The 21,933-nt window shown below is 38.1% G+C and overlaps 1 protein-coding gene across 3 annotated transcripts in view; it reads left to right on the top strand.

The window, feature by feature from the left end:
• grik2 (glutamate receptor, ionotropic, kainate 2) overlaps positions 1 to 21,933 on the top strand; it is a 153,734-nt gene that overhangs the window by 97,843 nt on the left and 33,958 nt on the right. For all 3 annotated transcript variants that reach the window (XM_086079521.1, XM_086079522.1, XM_086079520.1), the window contains exons 8-14: positions 788 to 931; positions 2,711 to 2,818; positions 4,022 to 4,135; positions 8,592 to 8,798; positions 10,056 to 10,279; positions 15,007 to 15,125; positions 21,386 to 21,603. In XM_086079521.1, coding sequence (XP_085935647.1) covers positions 788 to 931; positions 2,711 to 2,818; positions 4,022 to 4,135; positions 8,592 to 8,798; positions 10,056 to 10,279; positions 15,007 to 15,125; positions 21,386 to 21,603 — 1,134 coding nt within the window. The remainder of the gene's footprint in view (positions 1 to 787; positions 932 to 2,710; positions 2,819 to 4,021; positions 4,136 to 8,591; positions 8,799 to 10,055; positions 10,280 to 15,006; positions 15,126 to 21,385; positions 21,604 to 21,933) is intronic.

The following is a 21,933-nucleotide window of genomic DNA, read 5'->3' as shown; positions in this document are numbered from 1 at the left end:
ATAACTTTAACCAAATTATTATCATTTAACAATAACTTAAAAAAAAAAATTTTGGAGACCGTTTGATGCCACGGGTGTCAAACTCATTTTTGTCGCAGGTCACTTCGTAATTTTGGCTTCCCTCAGAATGCCGATATGATGGTGAAACCAAATACATGTTGATAGATTACTCGTTTTGAAATCAGAAGTCAAGAATAATAGATTGTTAAATTATAAAAAAGGGTAACAAAAAAATCTTGCAAAATTCATCCATCCATTTTCCCAACAGTCTCAATACTATTTATTCTACATGACAATTGAAATGTTGGCACAGATTTTAGCAAGAATCATGGAAAAATGATGTGGCAGGCCTGTTCTGGCCCCCAGGCCTTGAATTTGACACCTGTGCCTTAATGTGTAATATTTTCCTTTTTTTCTTTGCAAATGCAATGGCTTGGTTCACTTGCTTACATTTTTAGGGTTAATAACCGGCCTGCTTTTAAATTGAGGAATGCTTCTCATTCTTTACGCAACAATTTTAACAACAACATATTTTAGAAAACATATTTAAAAGAAAACAATAAAGTAACTACATCTGTTTGTCAAACCTCACAAATTGCCACTTGGGGACAATAAAGACCTCTTGAACCTTAAGTCAAACAATTCATTCAGTGACACTATGTTTCCTTTTTCAGATTTCAAAACTGTTTACCCCATTGACAATACAGTTTTTGACAATTTCTGCTGCCGGGCCTTATGTATTTCATGTTAATGACGGTCCATTTCCTGCCCCTCTCTGCTCTTGCAGACGGATGCTGCTCTAATGTACGATGCTGTGCACGTGGTGGCCGTGGCTGTGCAGCAGTCCCAGCAGATCACTGTCAGCTCATTACAGTGTAACCGACATAAGCCTTGGCGCTTTGGGAACCGCTTCATGGCCCTCATCAAAGAGGTAGATGTTTCTTTATCTGCTCCCTGTTCTTTCGTACATGCTTTTAGGAAAGCAGGTGGAGACTGAATTTAAACCGAGGTTGAGGGATAATGTAATATAAGAAACAGGGAATGAATGGTGTTACTGTTACTGCATTTTGTGTAGCAAATGTAGCCCAGCTGTACAGCGGGAGAAAACGTGAGCCTTTTCTCTCGAGTAGAAATTAGACCCCACAATAAAAAAAACAAAAAACAAATGAAAACTGTGATAGCTGACCATTGTTAGTTGCACAACAAGGATAAGGCTTTTGTTTGGAAGGCTATAATAATCAATTAGCCAGCTGTTAAACATCCTGTTTCTCCTCAGCTAAAAATTAAGTCTTGAGCACAACATTATTCTTATTATTATTATTATTATATTTTATTTTTATGTAAAAAAAAATATTATTTTATTTTTATTTTTATTTTGTGTTTTATTATTAATATTTTTATTTTTATTTTGTATTTTGTATTTTATTATTATTATTTTTATTTTTATTATGAACACAACTGTACACTATGGAGGCCACAAGTTCAGTGCTATAGATCACTGTGTGCGTCAGGCCCATTTTGTTTTTGGACAGGGAGCATTTGACGCTCTGCTCTCTTCAGTGAGCAGAAGGGTGCCGAGGCGAGAGCAATATGACAAGAAGAGTGACGAGTGGCTGCAATTCTGTTAAGATGTTGCAGTTATGTTCATCTCACACACACCTGCCTGCTGCCAGAAGTGAACATGTATTCAGCTTAACTGACAAGGCACTTAAAAGTGCCTTGAAGTACATTCAGTCTTGAAACTTTTTATTATTAATCTTTATTTATCCAGGTAAGGCATCTGAGAACAGATTATCTTTCGCAATGTCGACCTGCAGTGGCGGATCTAGACAGTTGAATCAGTGTTTGCGAAAGGGGTGGCATGAGGTTCAGTTCTGAGTTCAGATTCAGGCAGCGGCTATAACCCACTGTTCAAATTTCCACCGGCCCGCAGCATCTGGCATAAAATTAATAATACGTGACCCGTCAACACTGGAGACCACAGTAGAAAATACACACGTACAAAAAAGCTATTTTATATTTCACCAGAAGATGGCAGCAAACCCGTGGCCACGCTCTCGGGTGTATTCAGAATACGCTCTGAGTGCACTCTACCTTTTCGAAGACATCACTCTAATAGTCGTGTTAGGCGTCGAGTGAATTTCTGAACGCAAGCTTAGCTGCATGACCCTTGGTATGTGACCCTTTGCACTTTATTTCTAAAAATGGGGACTATAGCGAAGAAAAGGAAAATTGACAAAGAGGGCCGCCATTTCCAGGACAAGCGGAATTAGGCTTTGTTTTTTCAACTGAAATCCAAAACAATTTTCGGACTAATTTGACAAGCGACTGCAGCTGTTTTCCTGGAATTCAATATCAAGGGGCATGCAAAATATGACAAGATGACTGGGAACGAACGCTGTAGAAACTTAAAGCTACTGGAAGCTGAATTTTCACCCCTCCACACACATTTTCACCTTACCAAATCTGTCTCTCTCTCTCTCACACCACTGACCGAGGGGTATGTAAATGTATGAGCACAACTGTATGTCTGCCAAATAGTGTTGAATGGTGATATATTCTCACCCTCATTTATTTTTATTTTTATGGATGGCCTGTTTTCCTTCCCGCAGACACACATAATATTTCACAACACATTAAAGCTTTATGTCAAATCAAATGTACTTTTTACTCTGTTTGTTGCATTTTTTATTTATTTTTTAATCTTTAGGCCCACTGGGACGGCCTGACTGGGAGAATAACTTTCAACCGGACCAATGGCTTGAGGACAGACTTCGACCTTGATGTTATCAGCCTGAAGGAGGAGGGGCTAGAGAAGGTTATGTCCCTCTATATTGTGTGCACATTCATTAATTAGATGGGTAAATAATCAGTAAGTAGAGACTTGAGGTTGGAAGATGACAACTTGGAAGGGCACGCAAGAAATTGGTAAATACTGTGAAATTTGCATTGGAAAAAAAAATTGAATCCACAAGACAATCACTAAAACAATTATTCCAAAACGTACCTACTCTCCCTCACTTTGTTGAGAGGAGCTGTAAATAAAGTGGATGCATGCATTATTCAGCTAACCAGGAATTCACGAGGATACAATTTGCATCAAAAGCAACAGAAAACACAATAAGCAAGTCTAAAGTTAACTTGCATTTTGAGGATAAATTGTTAGTTCATGATTTACAGTTTACAAGTCCTCAAACGCAAATCAAGATATAAAATAATCAATGACTTTCTACATAGTGGAGATTATTATTTGCTAAGAAGATTAGCTTGAGCTATTGATTAGACTTGCCTAGTTTTATTAAGATTCAGATTATTAACAGACATGCTGACATATATGATATAAATAATCAACTCAAATGAAAGTAAAAAACACTTCACACTTGAGCAGTGCTCGACCTGCGGCCTGTGTGTGCATGCACCTCAATGAATAATTTAGTCCATTAATAAAAAACCCTTCAGAAGCCCTCCAGCCTCATGAAGTCTGAATTAAAGCGTTGATTTGCAATTACAAAGCCTATCTCGAGTCAGTCAAATACCAAGAGCCCTGAGGGGACTTTGGCGGATGTGGGTTGGAGTGTTTGTGGTCCTTCGTTATGATGATATGGGCATGTTGGTTGGACAGGACAGAAGGTTAGTGATGAGAGGATTTTCCATTTTTAAGAAAGGACATAAGTTATGGTTAAGGGCCGTACCATTCTTTGTTCTCCTTTTATATTTGTCATCATCACCATTTTACTTAAACCACCCCCCCACAAAAAAAACCTGAGGCCAATTTAGCTCCGATATACAAAACTTCAGTGTAACCACAGAGGTTAAACACAATGGGCTGTAGGTTCAAAGGCAGCACAAATGCAGGCAGGTCTAAACGTTGCACGAACTTCTACAAGAAGTTTGACATTTTATATTGAACACAAAAGTGCATAGTTATTTGGATTACCATTGGTCTTGCATGTTTGGAGTTTTTCTCGATGTAGGCGATCAAACTCATGGATAATGAATGAAGGTTTTTCTATATATTTAGATTGGCACCTGGGACCCTCCAAGTGGCCTTAACATGACTGACAACCAGAGAGGGAAGACGACAAACGTATCGGATTCCTTATCCAACCGATCCCTCATCATCTCAACTATACTGGTATTTAATTTTCTGCTTTTTATCAAATATACAGCATGTTATGATGAGGGCAGGCCCCTGCTGTCAATGTGATGCCTGAGGCGAGATTTTATATGGCGCCTACCTCTATCCACATCGTATTGAAATTGATGTAACCCAAATAAGTATTTGATTCTGAATAAAGTGAAGAAAGTGGCTTTTGAAATATTTCATAAATACTATTTGGCCAACCATTACATGACAAAGTTCAAACGGGGCAGATTCTTGTTTGCATTGCTGACAGGGCTGTAGGCAACACGAAAAACCCAATAATATAATAATTACAAAATTGACCAGATGTTATAAGCAGGTTTAAATAATGCAATGAAAATATCGATGTTGAGAGTCTGTTTGCCATGTTTCTTGCTGTAATGATGTTATGATCTGTTTTTTGATTAGATTACATTTAGTTTTGTTTCATGGGTCTTGTTTCCTTGTGTGTTACTTGTCTTACCTGTTCTCGTCATGCTAGTCACTTGTGTTAACCAATTAGCTCCCCCACCATTCATGTCTTGACCAGGTTTTAATTGTTGTCCCGTCATTTTGCTTGGATTTCGTTCCCTATTTCCTTTTCAGCCTTTATCGGATCGTTGTTTCTGTTGGTGTTCCTATCAATTCCCATTTGGGAGTCCTTTTATATTATTGGTTTGCTACTCTGTGTCTAGTTATGTGGACTTCTATTAAGTTAGTGTCATTTTTCCAAAATGTCTTGTTTGCCATATATTTTACTTTTTGGAGAAGTACATTTCGTTTTAAGCTCATCCTACACTCCTGGCCTTGCCTCTTTGCAATTGGGTCTATCTTTTTTTAACTACCACAATGACGCGCAACTTGTGACAGATGAGGCATTGCATTGATGTTGCCGAATGGTGTCGCAAGACGACTTTTGAAGGAGGTTTAGACTACCCAGAGAGTCTCTCCATGGATTTGGAAAAAAAAAGTAGACTTTCAATCTTTTTTTTACAAAATATGGGGACATTAAGAAGCTTGAAACTCTGCGTAGGATTTGAGGTGCAAAACAATTTGAAGCTTTAAGTCAAGACTGACAATATTTTGGTAAATGTATTCAGTGATGCAGAGCCTGTAGATCAGTGGTGGGCAACAAACATTGAGGGCCGGAGTCCTGCAGGTTTTGGATGTTGTCCTTCTCCAGCACAGCTGATATACAAGTATGATCAGCTCATCAGCAAGGTCTACATAAGCCTGAACACGACCCTGTTGATTGGAATGAGATTGTGTTGTAAGAGGCAAACCTCCAAAACCTGCAGGACTCCGGCCCCCGAGGACCGAGTTTGCCCACCCCTGCTCTAGATCATGATTCCAAAGCAGTGGCGGCTGCTGGTCATTCAAATGATGGGAATTTCTATTTTATTTTATTTTTACGCCTCAGACAGATCATCCAATCATCACTTTCCTCACTTTATTTTTTGGAGGGGCATTTAGGGAAAGCTGAGCTTCCCTTGCAGTTTTAGAGCAATCGCCACTGTTCTGAAGGCAACCACTGAAATGAATATCCTCAAGCACTCAAATTTTTCTTCTTTCAATTCTATTCTTACATGCAGTCCAAACCCGTTTGTCGCTCCATAACAATGCTACCAACACCCATAACTAAGAAACTGGAGTTAACATTCTTCCTTATATAAAGTGAACTAAATTGAGTTGGCAGGCAGACATCAGGCATGGGGATCCCACAAGGCTGTGTGCTCAGCACTCTCCTGGTACAGAAAAGCTACATAAATCTGATGCATTATTATTATTACAACTTCTCTTCACCCATAAATATATTTCCTTCCACTTCACTAAATGTCTTTCTCTGTGCAGACGCCACAGTCTCTTTTTCTACTGTTACGAGAGAGCCTTTCGTGACTTCACTGTAATGACTGACATTAGCTAGTGATAGCAGTTGCCCTACAGGTGGGCGCTCAAAGCACTTGTGCTTTGTTAGTTTTGTTGGGTGATGCATCATTGCCGTTAAAAACAAAACACTGTTGTTAATGTTTGTTGTTGTTGTGAAGCTAAAATGATTATTGTACATTGGCAAAGTCGACTAGTCGGTTCTAGTATTAGAACTAGTAGTATTAATACTAGTATTTTTCTAGTATTTAATTTTTCCCAAGAAGGAAGCACATCCCTATTTTTTTTTTTTAAAGGCTACTATTTATCGACGCTCTGCTCTGTGCAATTTAAAAGTCTCTCAGCAGAATAGTCTGGTCATGAAGACAAAAAGTATGTTCCGCTCACAGCCATTCCAGTCTGACAGTGTGCATAATGTGCAAATGAAACCTCGCAGAATATAATGTGTAATTATTGGCAAATCAAAACATAAAGGCCCTCAGCCATGACAAACTTCATCCAAAGATGTCACTTTTTATAGCTTTTCCACTTGAAAAATCTCCTACTGCTTTACTTAAGCTGCCTTTTACTTTGAGAGCACTTTTTGGGGATACTGCTGTCCAATTTAGAAGATGATACACAGCACTCTCAAACTGCCAGTTTACTGCCTCAGTACAATAAAATTCAGTTTTGCTGGTAGTTAAGTTTCAAGTTCAGACATTGGAATTGAATTTTATGGTTTATGGCTCCACTTTCCTTCAACTCATTTATCAGTCATATTGTATTATCTCTGTTGCAAGGAGCCAGGAAGAAGCATTCAGTCATTATTTTTAGCTAGTAATGTTTGGAATTTGAGGATTACACCATAATAAGATCAAAGCTAAACAATAAAAAATAAACATTCTTCAGTTTGTGAAAGATCCTCAATTTTGCAGTCTCTTGTTAAAATGTTCAGGGTCACAATCAATTTGTGACCTCTAATTTGGGACCATTAAAATGTAGTTAGCTTTTGACCAACTTTTGTGTTTGTTTTTTAATGTTTAACATAAGCTACAAGTGGGAACCTAGTGTTTTTTGTTAAAGCAATTTAGTTGCTTCTTGTTATTTGTATGGCAAGTATAAAAATAGCTAAATCAAGTCAATTGTAGGTTGCCATTATCATGAGCTTTCTTCCCTCCCGAGCATGCTGTGAAGTGATTGGATTGCCATTATTAACAACTTTGTGGAAGTAATTGCCATATCAGGATCAAGTCATGGGGAAGTGTTTGATGGGTTGTGAACAGCGAGGAAAGCAGGGGAGGCCTGGCAATAATTGGGTTTGTTACATTTGATTGATGCATACTTTCATGCAGCTTCTCCTCATGTTCACAGGGATTATGTACTATAAAACATGATGTAATTGCTGTTAAGATCTTGGCCCATCAACATTTTATGTACTTTAGAAATCACTACTGTAATGTGGTGAAACCTTATGTAATCGAGACCGTGCAGCTTCCATTTACACAAAAAACAGTCTCGGGGATATTGTAAGATACAGTTGTGAGCCATTTTATGCACAGTATAGTGGAACCATGAATTTCTTCTTAGTCGTTTTATAAAAATTTGGACTAATGATATAGAGATATTGGCTACCTTACATTGAGTGACGAGTAGTCAACAGCTGATCAATGGTAAAACTTCACCACAGCCAATCTTGATTCGGAACTTAATTGTCTGCATCAACCCCACAAGAAGCCTTATCTGTCTATCAGATCTCTAGATTCCACTCTACTGGAAGCTTCCATCACGCCGCTGTTCAGCTGGCTGACTATCAGTTGTGGGCCAACGTTCGCCACCCCTTTAGCATAGCACCACCACATATACATTCTTTCTCGTCTTTGTTACATTTACGTGGCAAATTGATGCAAAGTTTATGGACATGCTATAGCTGCACTTCTCTACAACTGTGATTATTTAGGACCTGCCAACACCGATGACTACGTTTACAGGCAGGCAATAACCCTTTTAAAACCCGAATATTGGCAATATTCGGGATTTGAAAGGCCATGTAAACACGCGCAATAACCCGAATATGGTCTTATTCACAAACACTAAGAGAATCTATCTTGTACTGCTGCCGCTGATCCATTCGCATTGACCTTTTTTAGGTCGAACCAATTAGGCGTTGTTTAGGGTGGGACATGCAGCTGTGACGAAAGCAGTAAGTGCTGACGCCGGAAGAAACAAAAAAACAATGCCCTGATCGATCGAATGTGTTTATATGCCACGAGATTTCAGCTTGCTGGCAAGGTTACCTGTTCACGTTCCCATGTAGATTAGACAATGAATGTGCACATATGAACCTGACTGTGTACTGTGTGTGTGTGTGTTTTAATTGGAGATATGCTTTTAAACTGTGACACTTTAACTTAAATTGTTCTTAGTGTAGCAACCTTTAAATGAGTTTAATTTAATGAGGATTTTCATCATTTTCGCCCTACCAAGAAAAATCGATACGGTAACCCTAGAGGCAGTTGATGGTAATGCAGGCAAATGTCCAAATGCTATGAGTTGGTATAAAATGCCAAGCAATGTACATACTTGTCCTTTCTCCCATATTTCACAGGAGGAGCCATACGTGATGTTCAAGAAGTCTGATAAGCCTCTGTATGGGAATGACCGTTTTGAGGGCTACTGCATCGACCTGCTGAGAGAGCTCGCCAACATCTTGGGCTTTACCTATGAAATCCGCTTAGTAGAAGATGGGAAATATGGTGCCCAGGAAGAAAACACAGGCCAGTGGAATGGCATGGTGAAGGAAATAATGGACCATGTACGTCTTAATCATTTTCTGTAGTCACCAACCTATGTTATGCAATTTAAAAGCAGTTTTTGGTTATAGGATGCTATTGAAAAGTCAAAAAAAAAAAAAAAAAGACTCCTGGATACCTAATTACTTATTTATTCATTGAGAATGCCGATATTGACAACAAAAGTCACATTTTAGTTGATCTACTCGGAGAATCAGCAAAAACATTCTGAGAGGCTTTGTCAGTAGAGACAGGGGAATTAAAAGTACCCGGTAGATACTGTATATTTCAGAGTAAAGTGCTGCAAGGAGAGCATAGATCCTGTGATGAGTTGTTTCCCCTCTAGACCCTATTAAAACATACACAATCTGCTCACAGTTACCAGTAATTGCTCCCAACAACATCCCAGTTGTGCTAAACTGCATAGATAGAAAAATAGCAGCCACTGCGCAGTCAATATCTGACCCATTAGAGGTAACACCCAATAGGTGTCAAGCTCTTCTTAACTCAGACTTCTGCCCTTGATCAATACACTGTACGAATTGTGTGTGTCACAGTAGCTGCAGCATCGAGGCACCGATTTAAAAAAGTGGCTATTTCAGGCAGGAAAACTAAAAACGTTTTTCAAAAATTTCAAAAGCTCAGGAGGCAAACGTAACGATAGCACTTGACATGCCATGAACCAAATAGTGATTTTCTTAACCACAACCAGCAACAGAAAAGAGGTCTCAGATAAAACAATCTCGAAAGTGAATAGCATGGGATCATGACAGTGGCGTTGTACTATTCTAGTCATTACAAGACTGGACACTGTCAAGATGATAATGAAACTGTTGTTCTGCAATAAAATGACTTTATTTATTTTAACCTTGATGCATGAATATAAATGATAATTGCTGTTCTATAGCAATTGCCTTGCTAATATCTCCCTAGGAGTCAATACAGGACATTCTAGTCGAGAGTACGATAGCCTAACTGCTCACAAATGTATTTGGTGTCGACTGCTCCCTGTAGTATGCTTGTAAATGCTTCTTTTAAGCGAATGCTAATGACTCGATTTATTTTTTGAAACAGTCCTCACCATCTTATATTGCTTGAAAACACATTGATGAAGTGAATGCTGAAATAGAAATGTATTCTGCAGCTTCGGGGTTTAAGGGGTGCTTGAAAAAGAACGTGGAGCATGTAAAGATTGTGTTTTCTTAATGTGATTGCCTGCAAACGTTTCCCGTGCCCTTAACTTATGGCCTATCCTTCTTCCTTTTTATGTTTATTGACAGAGAGCTGATCTGGCAGTGGCGCCACTTGCCATCACATACGTGCGTGAGAAGGTTATTGACTTCTCCAAGCCCTTCATGACATTGGGTATAAGTATACTCTACCGCAAGCCAAATGGGACCAACCCAGGGGTCTTCTCCTTCCTCAACCCCCTCTCGCCTGATATCTGGATGTATATTCTGCTGGCTTACTTGGGTGTCAGTTGTGTGCTGTTTGTCATAGCCAGGTAACATGTCACTTGTCAGTGATCACACAAAAGTCAGTGTCTTGCTTCATTGCTACCACTCAACGTTGCCTTTATGACTAACGACAGGCTACTCTCAGTAATTGCAGAAGCAGTATCCCGAGCATGCTGAATTGGTGAAGCATCCTTGAACTGACAAACTGATGGTCACGTATACAGTCTGAGATGCTACATCATTGTCACGTAACGCCTTTAATTCAACGATCGCAATTCTGCTTCCTTTGGAAAATTTGAGTTTTTTAGGCTGTAAGGTTACTCCTGGCCTGTTTCTATCAACAATGGTATCAACAAGAAGAAAACCTCATAGACCCTGACAACCATGAGAAACACAAACCTTGGACTGAGATGCTCTATACATTAATGGTTGTGTGGATGTGTCTGAGAGTGACAGGAAATATGAATGTTTGTGGGATGCTACACTTCTCCCAACCTTTCCCTCATTTTTCCCGGTCTCTCAGAGTACTTGTTGTCTTTTCTCTTTCTTTCACCATGCCTCAAACACGTTGTAGAAACGAAGGGACCCAGACAATGTGCCTTTTGACCCCAAAATAATGGCAAGCAAGAGACCAATAACTGTGGAAACTGGTATTGATCAGAATATTAGTCATGTCGTATCTTGTCGTGTCTGATTTTGACAACAGAAATACAACGATAAGGGAGTTTACCTGGAATAAGGCGAGTAACCACCATGTAGTTACCATTCAAATTAGCTTAGATGGGACCCAAGGTGGTGTGAGCCAGGATATGCCGTTGGTCGTTTCATCACGCAAACGTCCCACAATTAAATTACACCACCCGCCACAATGGCAATCTAGTAAAGTAGAATAAAGAAACGGTGGTAATGCTGAATCTTTTGAATCATTTTTTTAAATGTAGCAACAGTATATTAAACAAAACAGTTAAATTTGTGTGCAGTTTTCTATTGGGCAGTTCATCTCCAACAGACATTAACACACAATTACAGTTCAGCATTTGCAACTTTTTTTTGGGGGGGGGGGCATTGTTGTTGGCTGTGAGGTTATAGTTTGAAGCATGCTGAGAAAAAGAAAAGTTCAGGTTAACTCTAAAACTTTCAGCAGGCATTGGCTGGCCTCCAGCCATGACTCGACAGTTTTAAAGTTAGCACTTATGTTTTCTGATGTTACTGGCATTATGATTACACAAAAATCAAAAGGCAGCAACTGTCATCTAAGTTGGCTCAGAATATGCAACTACTTTATTTTATAGCATAATAAGCGTTTTGGTAAGTGCATACAGTTCAATATCTCTTTTCTCCTGTACACAAATGCACGACTGGCAGTGACATGTTTTTTTTAGAAAGCTCCAGATGACAATCTCATAACATTATGAAATAAGTCAGTTACAGTATGAAGAGAGACTGTTACCACATGATGAAAGAACGTGTTCAATAAGACTACGTTCAACTAAGTAATAGTAAGTCCAGCAACAAAAATGTAAGTTCTGTGCCTCACACAAATAAAACAGCAGTGCGTCATGCATATATAATTGGTGATGAAAATATTTAATATCATTATAGACATATTTTAGCTTTCTGAATGAACCTGTCGTATTTTTAACTAGACAAAATATGCAATATATATCTATAAACCCGTAACTGAAAAATAAAATCCATTTAGGAAAGTCTTATTGCACATTACACATATTAAAAAATAAATATACACATTTTAACTCATGATGCCATAAATATATAGTTCATTGGAAAGCTCTTTTGTACATTTCACTTTTTTTCCAGGACTGATTGACAGCTCAATATTTTATATTTTAAAAGAAAGAAAGAAAGAAAAACTGCTCATTTACACCAGAAATATTAAAGGAACTGACGTGAGAGGCAGAAGTTGGGCCCAGCAGACATTGACTCAATCAAAAGTAACATTTATTAGAAAAAAACACATCAAGTAACAAACCTATTGAGAGTTGGACGTGGCAGTGGCTGAGCCTTGTTGCACATTACACATACACATACATATAAAAAAAAATATATATATATATATATATATATATATATATATATAGACTTTAACTCATAATGATGCTAAATATATAGTTAATTGGAAAGCTCCTTTGTCCATTTAACCAACACCTGACCACGCCCAGCCCTGCAACTCAACAAAAGAGAGGCAACCCAGAAAACAGAACAGCAAGGATTTCAAAATAAAACAAGAAAAAGTGACGCAGTTTTCTTTCTATAGCGCATTTCATACACAAGGCAACTCAATGTGCGTTACTCAGACACCTATGAGCATCAACAAACACAACAGTTAACAACAATTTCCACATATTGGCTTTTATATTTGTGTGTGGATTGCGCTTGCTTTTTTCTGTTCTGTAGTGTGTGTGAGATTTTATGAATGAGGCATAGTAAAAATAATGAGAAGAATTTCATTTAAAAAACATTTAAATACACCACTAAATAAAATTTTCCCCTAACAACGGAACTAATACTTACACTACATTCTCTACATTTGACAGTGTAAGATAAGATGAAAATCAGCCATTCCTTGTGACACATTTGAACATTTACACCTATATATTTATATATATATATATATATATACACACATACAGTATGTGTATGTATGTATGTATATATATATATATATATATATATATATATATATATATATATATATACACACACACATACTAATAATGCCCCTCAGTCAGAATCTTGACTTGTGGTCACAATTGCACGCTGAGACATGTTAAAAACTATTTTAACAGTGATGATTCATCTACCTTGACATTTCTGTGGGGTGACCCCGCCCTCGTGAAAGGATAAAAGATGGACATTCCTCACATATTGCAACTGATTTCTTCCCATCCATTCTTATCTGACCTTGCACAAAATATCTCTCACTGCACAGCAGATGACCTAAGATAATGCAAGGACAGTTTAATTGAAATGACAGCAGAGTAGATAAACAGTGCCAGAATAAAAAAAGAGTGTAGTTATGTTGCCTCCTACAAATACTTACAAAAGCAACGGCAAAATAGTTCATATGCAGTCTACACTATGCATTGTACAGATAATGATGATCATCCATTATCATGGCACGTGGTAATTGTTTACCTGAATTGTTCAGGAATTGGGTCACCTGATGACATGTGGGCCCAGTTCAGCTTATGTCAGATAACCACTACAAATTGACAAGGAAGCAAATTGAGTGAGCAGAAGAAACTCAAGAAAGTAGAAATCGGCAGGACATGCAGAGAACATTGAGCTCCACTCGTCAATGTTGGCGAGTGTCGTGGGGTGAAAAGGAAAGCACCTCATTTGCACTCCATGATGGGTTGCAGTTAGGTTGATGTCATTTCATGGATACAGACCTACATGTTCTTGTATTATGTTTTTAATTGCACTGTGTTGAATTTGAATTAAAATGCAAAGTAAAAGGCTCAGAGTGAGACAAGTATATGCCATGCATTAAAATTGTATTAATCAAATCCATGTGTCTGTTAGAGTCCAGCTTGGACTTGCGTCCCCCCTGAACAAATCAAACCTGGTTAGTATATTTAATTGTAGACCAATCAACCTTTGCTAATGCAGTGTCACTTTTATTCAACATGAATAAATGAGAAATGTATCTGCTTGCGGACCGTGTCGAGTGGTGAAATCACAAAGGCCAAATTTGGCATAATGGAAATGAACAGTTTGATCTGCTGAATATTAATATTTCTCCAGTATGACAATGAATTTATTTTCCCAACCTGTTCATTAAATTACTTAGAGGACTGAGGGGTATAAATTCTGCATTGTATTATTATTTAGACCAGGAGTGTCCAAACATTTTCCTCCAAATGCCATATACAGAAAAACTAAAGGATATAAGGGCCACATTGATTTTTATTTTATTTTTATCAAGCACACCAACATCAGTCAATCAAGCAGTCATATTTTTATTTTACAGTGTTTTAAAAAAAAAAAGTGACCTGAACAGCTTTCTACAAGGCAAATAGTAGAGGATTTTGAAAGATTTTGGGGTGGTTAGAGACCCTGTAACCCACGAGAAAAAATCTGCCCCTATACTGAACATCAGCAAAATTCCATTCCGACATGACAGCAATTTTTAAAGCATTTACTTGGAAATCATTCACGTAATATGTTCAGTATTTGATTCTTGAGCAGAAAGTGGAGAAAACCATTTTTGCTTGTAAAAAGTAATTACATTTATTTCATCACAGTGTTATAAAGAGAAATGCTACTTATTTCACTGTAAATAGTTAATTTGCATCTTTTCATTTTTGAAAAAAAAACAACCTCTACAGTTTATAACACTTTTTGGGGGTAGCAATTTTATATACATATATATATGCAGTATATGCTGCGGGCCGATTACAAGTGGTTGGTGGGCCACAAATGGCCCCCTGTGCCATAGTTTGGACACCACCGATTTTATTTTGGTTTATGAAAGGTTTACCAATTTGACCAAAATCTTACAGCAATTTCTATAAAATGCATTTAATTTACACATTTCACATCAGAATCTTGAAGTCAAACTATATAAGAAACTATACTATCCTATGTAAGATCAAAATATTTATGCAGGGATTAATCACTCAAGTGACTAATTGTTTTCTTTTTCCCATCTCCCATAGGTATGATGGCCTTAAAAAGTATCTGCCCTTTTTCAGATTTGTCTTCATGCAACTACATTAAACCCGTGTGTGTTCTTTGTCGATTGTCACAGGTTTAGTCCCTACGAGTGGTATAACCCTCACCCTTGCAACCCTGACTCGGACGTAGTGGAAAACAATTTCACCCTGCTAAATAGTTTCTGGTTCGGAGTTGGAGCTCTCATGCAGCAAGGTAGACGCCTCTGCCTGCCCTTTTCTCTAGCACAGGTCCCACTTTTTTGCTGGGGGTCATTCTTGCACTTGACCCAGGCCCGTGACCATGCATGGGGGCCTCTGTGCATGGACTTAGACTAGTAGGATCTAATAGGTCGGACCGTGATTTGGGGTTGCAGTAAAGGATTTTTTTTTTATGTCAATGATTATTTTGCATGTTCTGAGCCTCCCTGCCCTTAATTGATGTAAATAATTTGAACAGGTAAGTACGCCCATAATGAGTAATATTACTCTACCTTACCCACCCTGCCTGTTTGATAAAATACTAGTTTGTACCACATCTTCTCAACTAGTTGTCACCTATAAAATATGGAAGCTGCCACTGTTAATATTTGAATGAATACTTTGAATGATGTCACTCTAAGCACTGAAGATGCATGTAACAAATTCACATGGTAATGAGGCAGCATGCGTTTAGCATGTTTGACTTACAGTCAGAAGAAGAGTTTTAATTGCCCATAGTTGTAAATGGTGGTCTATATACGGTGCCCTATTCAAGTATTGGAACGGCAAGGTCAACTCCTTTGAAATGCAGCTATTATTTCATGGTATTTACATCTAGATGTGGTAAACAACTCAGGACAGAAAATGAGACTGAGGGGGGAACTGAAAGAGGCTGCAGTAAAGGCCTGGACAAACATTTCAAATGAATACTGCAGTATTGTGAAGTCAATGGGTCGCTATACAGCGATACGTAAGGATGATGCCACCAATTATTAAATGTTGTTTACTTTAAGTTGATTTAATATGTCTCTTACAATACTTTTGCTCACGTGCAAAGTGGGTAGCTTCAAACAAGGTATTTGCATAGTGGTTTTCAAATGGGGGTGCGTCAGACACCGAGCGTGTATCCCTCGGGGTTCGTGAAGGCGGCACTCCAGGGGTGCGTTAAATTTTAAAATACATTTCAAAAGTAGCATAGATGGATAAATCCTTATGAATAATATTCAATAATTATTCAATTACGTAAATATTTCAGAAAAATATAAGTTCATAAAATGAATGTTATATTCAGTAGGCTATTCAATTTAATTGTCCTAAAAGACCTGATTCTACCAATAGTATAATGGTTTGACCCCGTAGTTCAAGAGGGACCGCCATACAAATCAAGATCCAAAGTTTGATCAATCACACAATGGTGGCACAACACTATTTTAAGTCATTTCTGTTTTTCAACAAAAAATATTTTGTGCTGGTTAGGGGGTAGTTGGCTGAAAAAATATTTCACAGTGGGTACATCAATGAAAAAAGGTTGAGAACCACTGGTTTAGCACATCCAATAGCATGAAATAAAAGCTGGAATTCTGAACTTTTACTTATATTAATCTTTTGATTTGAAACCCAAATGACTTCAGCATACAACAAAAACAAAGAAATTGACCTTGCCGTTCCAATACTTTTGGAGGCGACTGAACATCCTGTGATTGACTGGAAACCACTCCAGGGGCGACCACCCCTCTTGCTCAAACTCAGCCGGGATACACTACTGCTCACCCGTGACCTTTATGATGATAAACGGGAGAGAAAATGAATGGAGTCATTTTTTAAATGAGGACTTATTTCTAAGTCAGAAACACTTCAATGTGTTTGAGGCTATGCATGGTCACTATGCCTGCCTTTCATTTTTTTCAGCAAAATGAGAATCACCCACATATGTGAGCTGCTCTGTCTGACATGTTGGTTTACCTGCAAAATATTTTCTATTTCAAGTGAAATTGATTCATGTACAGATTGTATGTGTTTGTTTTCATTTTAATGAAGTTGAGTGTAAGATAGGACAACAAAGTTAAGACAAAAATCTTTAACTGTTTCTAGTAGTTCCAGAAACAATATCTTGCATTGAATGAATTATGGTGCATGGTTCACATTGGAGTGGGACCACAGTCATCAGGAGTGGATTATTCTTAATAGGAAGTCAATGTGATTATTTGAAGTAACAACAACTTTCATGAAAAATTTGAGTGTAATATGTTATTTAATCAAATTTTCTTAAAAAAATAAAAATACATATATATATTTTTTTTAGGTTACAATGCAAATGAACAAAGTGATTCATCAAAACTTGAACAATTTTGAAACCAACATTTTTTTTTCATGTTCAGTTAGTTAACTGTTATTATTCATTCGTAGCTATAACAACAACAACAATAAAATTAATACTAATAATAATAAATCCGGTACTTTCTAGTGGCACCATTAAAATGTGGCAGCGATGATCTAACCCTTTTACTTTACTATAGAGACTTTTATCATGTTACTATGTCAAAATAGTGATTACGGTAAATGCATAGTATACGTGGATATAAAAAGTCTACACACCCCTGTTCAAATAATTTTTTATTTTATATATAAAATAACTAGAATCACTTCAAAACGTTTTACAACATTAATGGGACCTTTCATCTGTAAAACTCTAAGTGTGCACACCCCTTTGTAACTGGGGATGTGACCATGTTCAGAAGTAATCAATCACATTCAAATTCACATTTAAGCTGCCTCTAATTAACCCCAAATAAAAATCAGTTATTCTAGTAGTCTTTTCCTGACATTTCCTTTTTTTTTGGTCACATTTTACAGTCCAGTGCATGAGCTTCCACAGTATCAGCGCGATCTCATTATATAACAGTATCAGCCAGGAAAAGGCTAAAAAAAGAATATACAAGGCATGCCAGTAAATATACCATGGAACACTGAATATAGTCATCAAGTAGAGAAAACATATGATATTTGAACAGGGGTGTGTAGACTTTGGATATCAACTGTATACTGTGTGTGTGTGTGCGTGCGTGTGTGTGGGTGTGTGTGTGTGTAGCCAATATGGTTCAGCTCTAGTTGAGAAGATGTGGCATCTGGCCCGAAGGCTGCTCAATTAGATTCGAGGACCAGACAATGCCCGCGTAGCACCGTGCTGAATCACAATGTAAAGAGGCTCCCCTGCCCGGTAGCTTGCCCCGCCCCCAGAAAATTGTGGGAAGTGCTGTTCGGTCATGACGTTACCTTGGGTACATGACAGTCAGCCCCAACCAAGTTCAGCAAACCTCATGGATCGGCCTTTTTTTTTTTGGTGTGCCAGTTACTGCATGACGGTAAGATTCTGCTCTGAAAAATAAAATGTTGCTTTTTAAAGAAACCAACATCCTTTAGAAAGGACATCACAACTATCTTGAATTATTTGTTATTTCATTTTCTCTCTCAGATTTGAAATGGGTTATGAATACCAAGGGCCTGATTTATTAAGATTCCAAATAGTGGGTGGGAAATTGGGTGTTTATTCACAATAATGGAGCACATGTGCTGTAAGCAACAGGCGTAAAAATTGTAGTGGAGCTCTAGGTATCCATGATGGTTTTTTTGTCCATGCAAAATGAACTGCGCTGCCTGTTTGGCAGACAGAATCCTGGGTGTGCTTGATTATTAAATTAAATCAGCATCCACATCTGTTTGCGTAAGCAAATTCCAGTTTTTGCACACACAAACCTTGAGTAAATCAGGCCAAAAGTGTGTATTTGTTATTTGCTATCACAACAAAACTCCCATGCTCCCTTTGGAAATGCATGATGGACCTTCATTTGTTCTTCCAAGTCTTCTCATCCTCTCGTGTATTTTTAGTGTACTGCTGTTACCTATAATTTAAATAATTACCACAGCAATCAATTAACTGATGAGATTTTTATAATTATTACAAATACAGGGTGACCCAAAATGATTGCAACCCATACCACGGCTGATCAAAAATTATTATTATCTCTTTTACTGCCAAAAACGTTCAATGACGTACACTAAAATCCAGATGAATTCTGCCAAAAACGTTAAGTGACGTTAACTACATTTTTTTTTCAATGGGCAGTGCAACGTCTTGTGCGGCGCTGGTTTGCGAAATACCCACTAACTATGGCCAGCAGATAGCAGTATTGTATCTCTTTTCAATGGGCTCCTGTGTATCAAATTATACGAAAACATGGTGGATCTTAAGGAATAGAACGTTTTCAAGGATGACGTGAATGATTAAAGCGTTTGCCACATTAAATCGAATTCACAGAGCGTCACTGAAAAAAATTATTTGTGTCAAAGTCACTGTTGTGCAGAAAATGTATCTATTTGTTTTCTCCTTATTTTTTCCATTTTCGCTTGATGTCACTCAATTTACCTATTTTGAAATGGTGATTACTAAAGAACGGAATAAGGTAGAAACATACTTTTTTTCTAATGAAAGAATGGAATCCAATTTTTCATATGGTTTCCACCATGTTTATGTAGTCATAGCACACAATATTCTGTTTGCCTGAAAAAATTGTGAAAATGCTCGAAATCGGCTGGCACTGTCGGGATTGTTTTTGGGATAATGTTTGGCAGTAAAATAGTTAATAAAGCTATTCATCTCATTTTGGGATTATTCAAAAGGAAGTATTGAAATAAAGAGAACCTTCAGTAACTTTTTCTGAAAATGGCTTGAACAACTTTTGACTTTTGGCGTACTAGAGACCGATTTTCAGACAAATCTGTGCAGACAAAATTTCGAAGTAAGTTCAATTTGATCTGATTTACAGATTGGTCATTATGTTCATGACCCAGAAGAAATATTCAGAACCTGTACTCTAAAGATGAAGGCATCCAAACTGGATTGAGTGTTAGCTTGGAATATTGATGTCAGAAATTCTGTCGCGCAAAGAATTTGATTTAGAGGCACAGCCAGGAGCTAGACATTCCCTGGGGAATCACTGAGGCAGATTTTGATCATGGACCTGAAGTTGAACCTTTACAAAATTAAGAATAAATAGAAACTCACTCAAGGGGAATAATAGTGATAAAAGAGGAAGTAGGTGTGTCTCAGGCACCAAGGTGGTCATTTGGAGCATATTTTATAAATAAAATAAACATTAACATTAATAAAATGTAGACCGCATGGAGCTCCAATTTTCAGGACTGAATTGTTATCAAATCAAATTAATTTGTATTACGAATAAAGTAATTTCGTCATCAGTTGCAGATATGAGTTGCAATCAATTTGGGTCATCCCAGTGGCATGCAAAGCACAGTGGAGCCCAGGTTGAGCAACAGATATAGATGCTCTCTAAAAAAAAATTAAAAAAATGGGGGCGCTGCTGATGGAAAATTTTAAAAACTTAAGTCGCTTTAATTTTTAACCACACATCAATCACAAACGGATGCCCGTTGATCAACGATTGTGGAAAGGGGGCTACTGTGGATGCACCCCCGAGGAGGACCCCATCAGTCGCAACAGGGGCAGACTGACCATCGGGAATTTCGGGAGTTTCCCGAACAACTAGTCCATTTTTAGGCCAGTCCATAGATATAATTCGGCGCAAGTAGCCGGTCGCCATCCTTCCCCCGGCGATAAATGAAGAATAGGAATAGGAATCGTTGAATGCCGGCCCCCGCCCCTCCGACGATGACAACAGGATTCAAAGACTAATAATAGGATTCCCCGCGTTAACGAGTATCTTCCCAGGCTGAATTTTGTTCCCCTGGGCCCCCCCTTTGCATGCCATTGGGTCGCCCTGTAGTATGCAACATCCTGTTCAAGTAGATTTTTTTGTATGTACCAATGCAGCAAAGTTATTTAAAATTAACATTTTAGTCTGATTAAATGAAGTTCCCTTGACAGTTGTATCTATAGCAGTGCGTATGCACTGCAGTTTCCTTTTTTCCTTTTCCTGAATGCAGATTGAGTTTCTCACAGAGGGAGTGGAGAACACAGTTCTTAACCTCCTATCTTTATGGCTCTTTATCAGCCGTGAATGAATGTCGAAAATCCCAGCTTTCAATTGCTTAAGAAGTTTGGGTAAAATGGATTATACAGAACTCTGGCTTCTCCTTACAACTGAGCAATTTCACTCCCACGCATACAGTAGATTTGTATTTTTCTGTATAACAGATGGTGTAAATGGTCTAATGGTCAATCAATTAAAGTAAACTACATACAAATATTATGAAGTCCTAGTCTGGTTCCACACTGCTCCTAAAAGTCATATGTGATGTCACTAGGTGTGTGTCTCAAAAAAAAAAATTATGATACAACTTAACCTGCTGCAACAACAACCCTAAAAGTAGTATGTGTTTCAGTGTATTTCTGTTGGAGTTTAAGCCTGGTAGAAGGTTCAGAGGCCCAGCCTGGTCTCTGCTTGCCAGGATGCTGCCCCTCTCTCTCATCTACTGCACAACTAGATCTCATGACCTCCCTTTGCTCCTCTCACTCAGGATCTGAGCTCATGCCGAAAGCACTCTCCACCAGAATTGTAGGAGGAATCTGGTGGTTTTTTACTCTCATCATCATTTCCTCCTACACGGCAAACCTTGCAGCCTTCCTCACTGTGGAGAGGATGGAGTCGCCTATTGACTCCGCTGATGACCTGGCCAAGCAGACCAAGATAGAGTATGGAGTGGTAGAGGATGGCGCTACGATGACTTTCTTCAAGGTTAGTTTTATCTATATATATTTACTTTCATCCTCTCTCAATTTGTGTCAGGCTATTTTATATCACTTAACATTTGGGAGGAAATGCTTACAGGGATTGCCAAGTTTTAACAAAGGGATGTACGGTACATAAATATAAGGGTGTGTCGTTAAAACACAGTAAACGAGACATGCCCGGCACGGAAATGTGCCCGTTTTTACGTCAAGCGCAGGTGAACCTGTCTTTGATAATAGGCGCCTGTGTGATACAGCACTCAGACATGTGCCTGATAGCCAATTGATATTGATAACCATGATTCGTATTATTAATGTGGGTGTGATTAACACTTTG

This window comes from Leptonotus elevatus, chromosome 6 (genome assembly GCF_054856555.1).
Source record: "Leptonotus elevatus isolate MCC_2025b chromosome 6, RoL_Lele_1.0, whole genome shotgun sequence".
NCBI classification, from domain to species: domain Eukaryota; kingdom Metazoa; phylum Chordata; class Actinopteri; order Syngnathiformes; family Syngnathidae; genus Leptonotus; species Leptonotus elevatus.
Note: the sequence above shows the minus strand (reverse complement) of the source record. Positions and strands in the feature narration are given on the sequence as shown.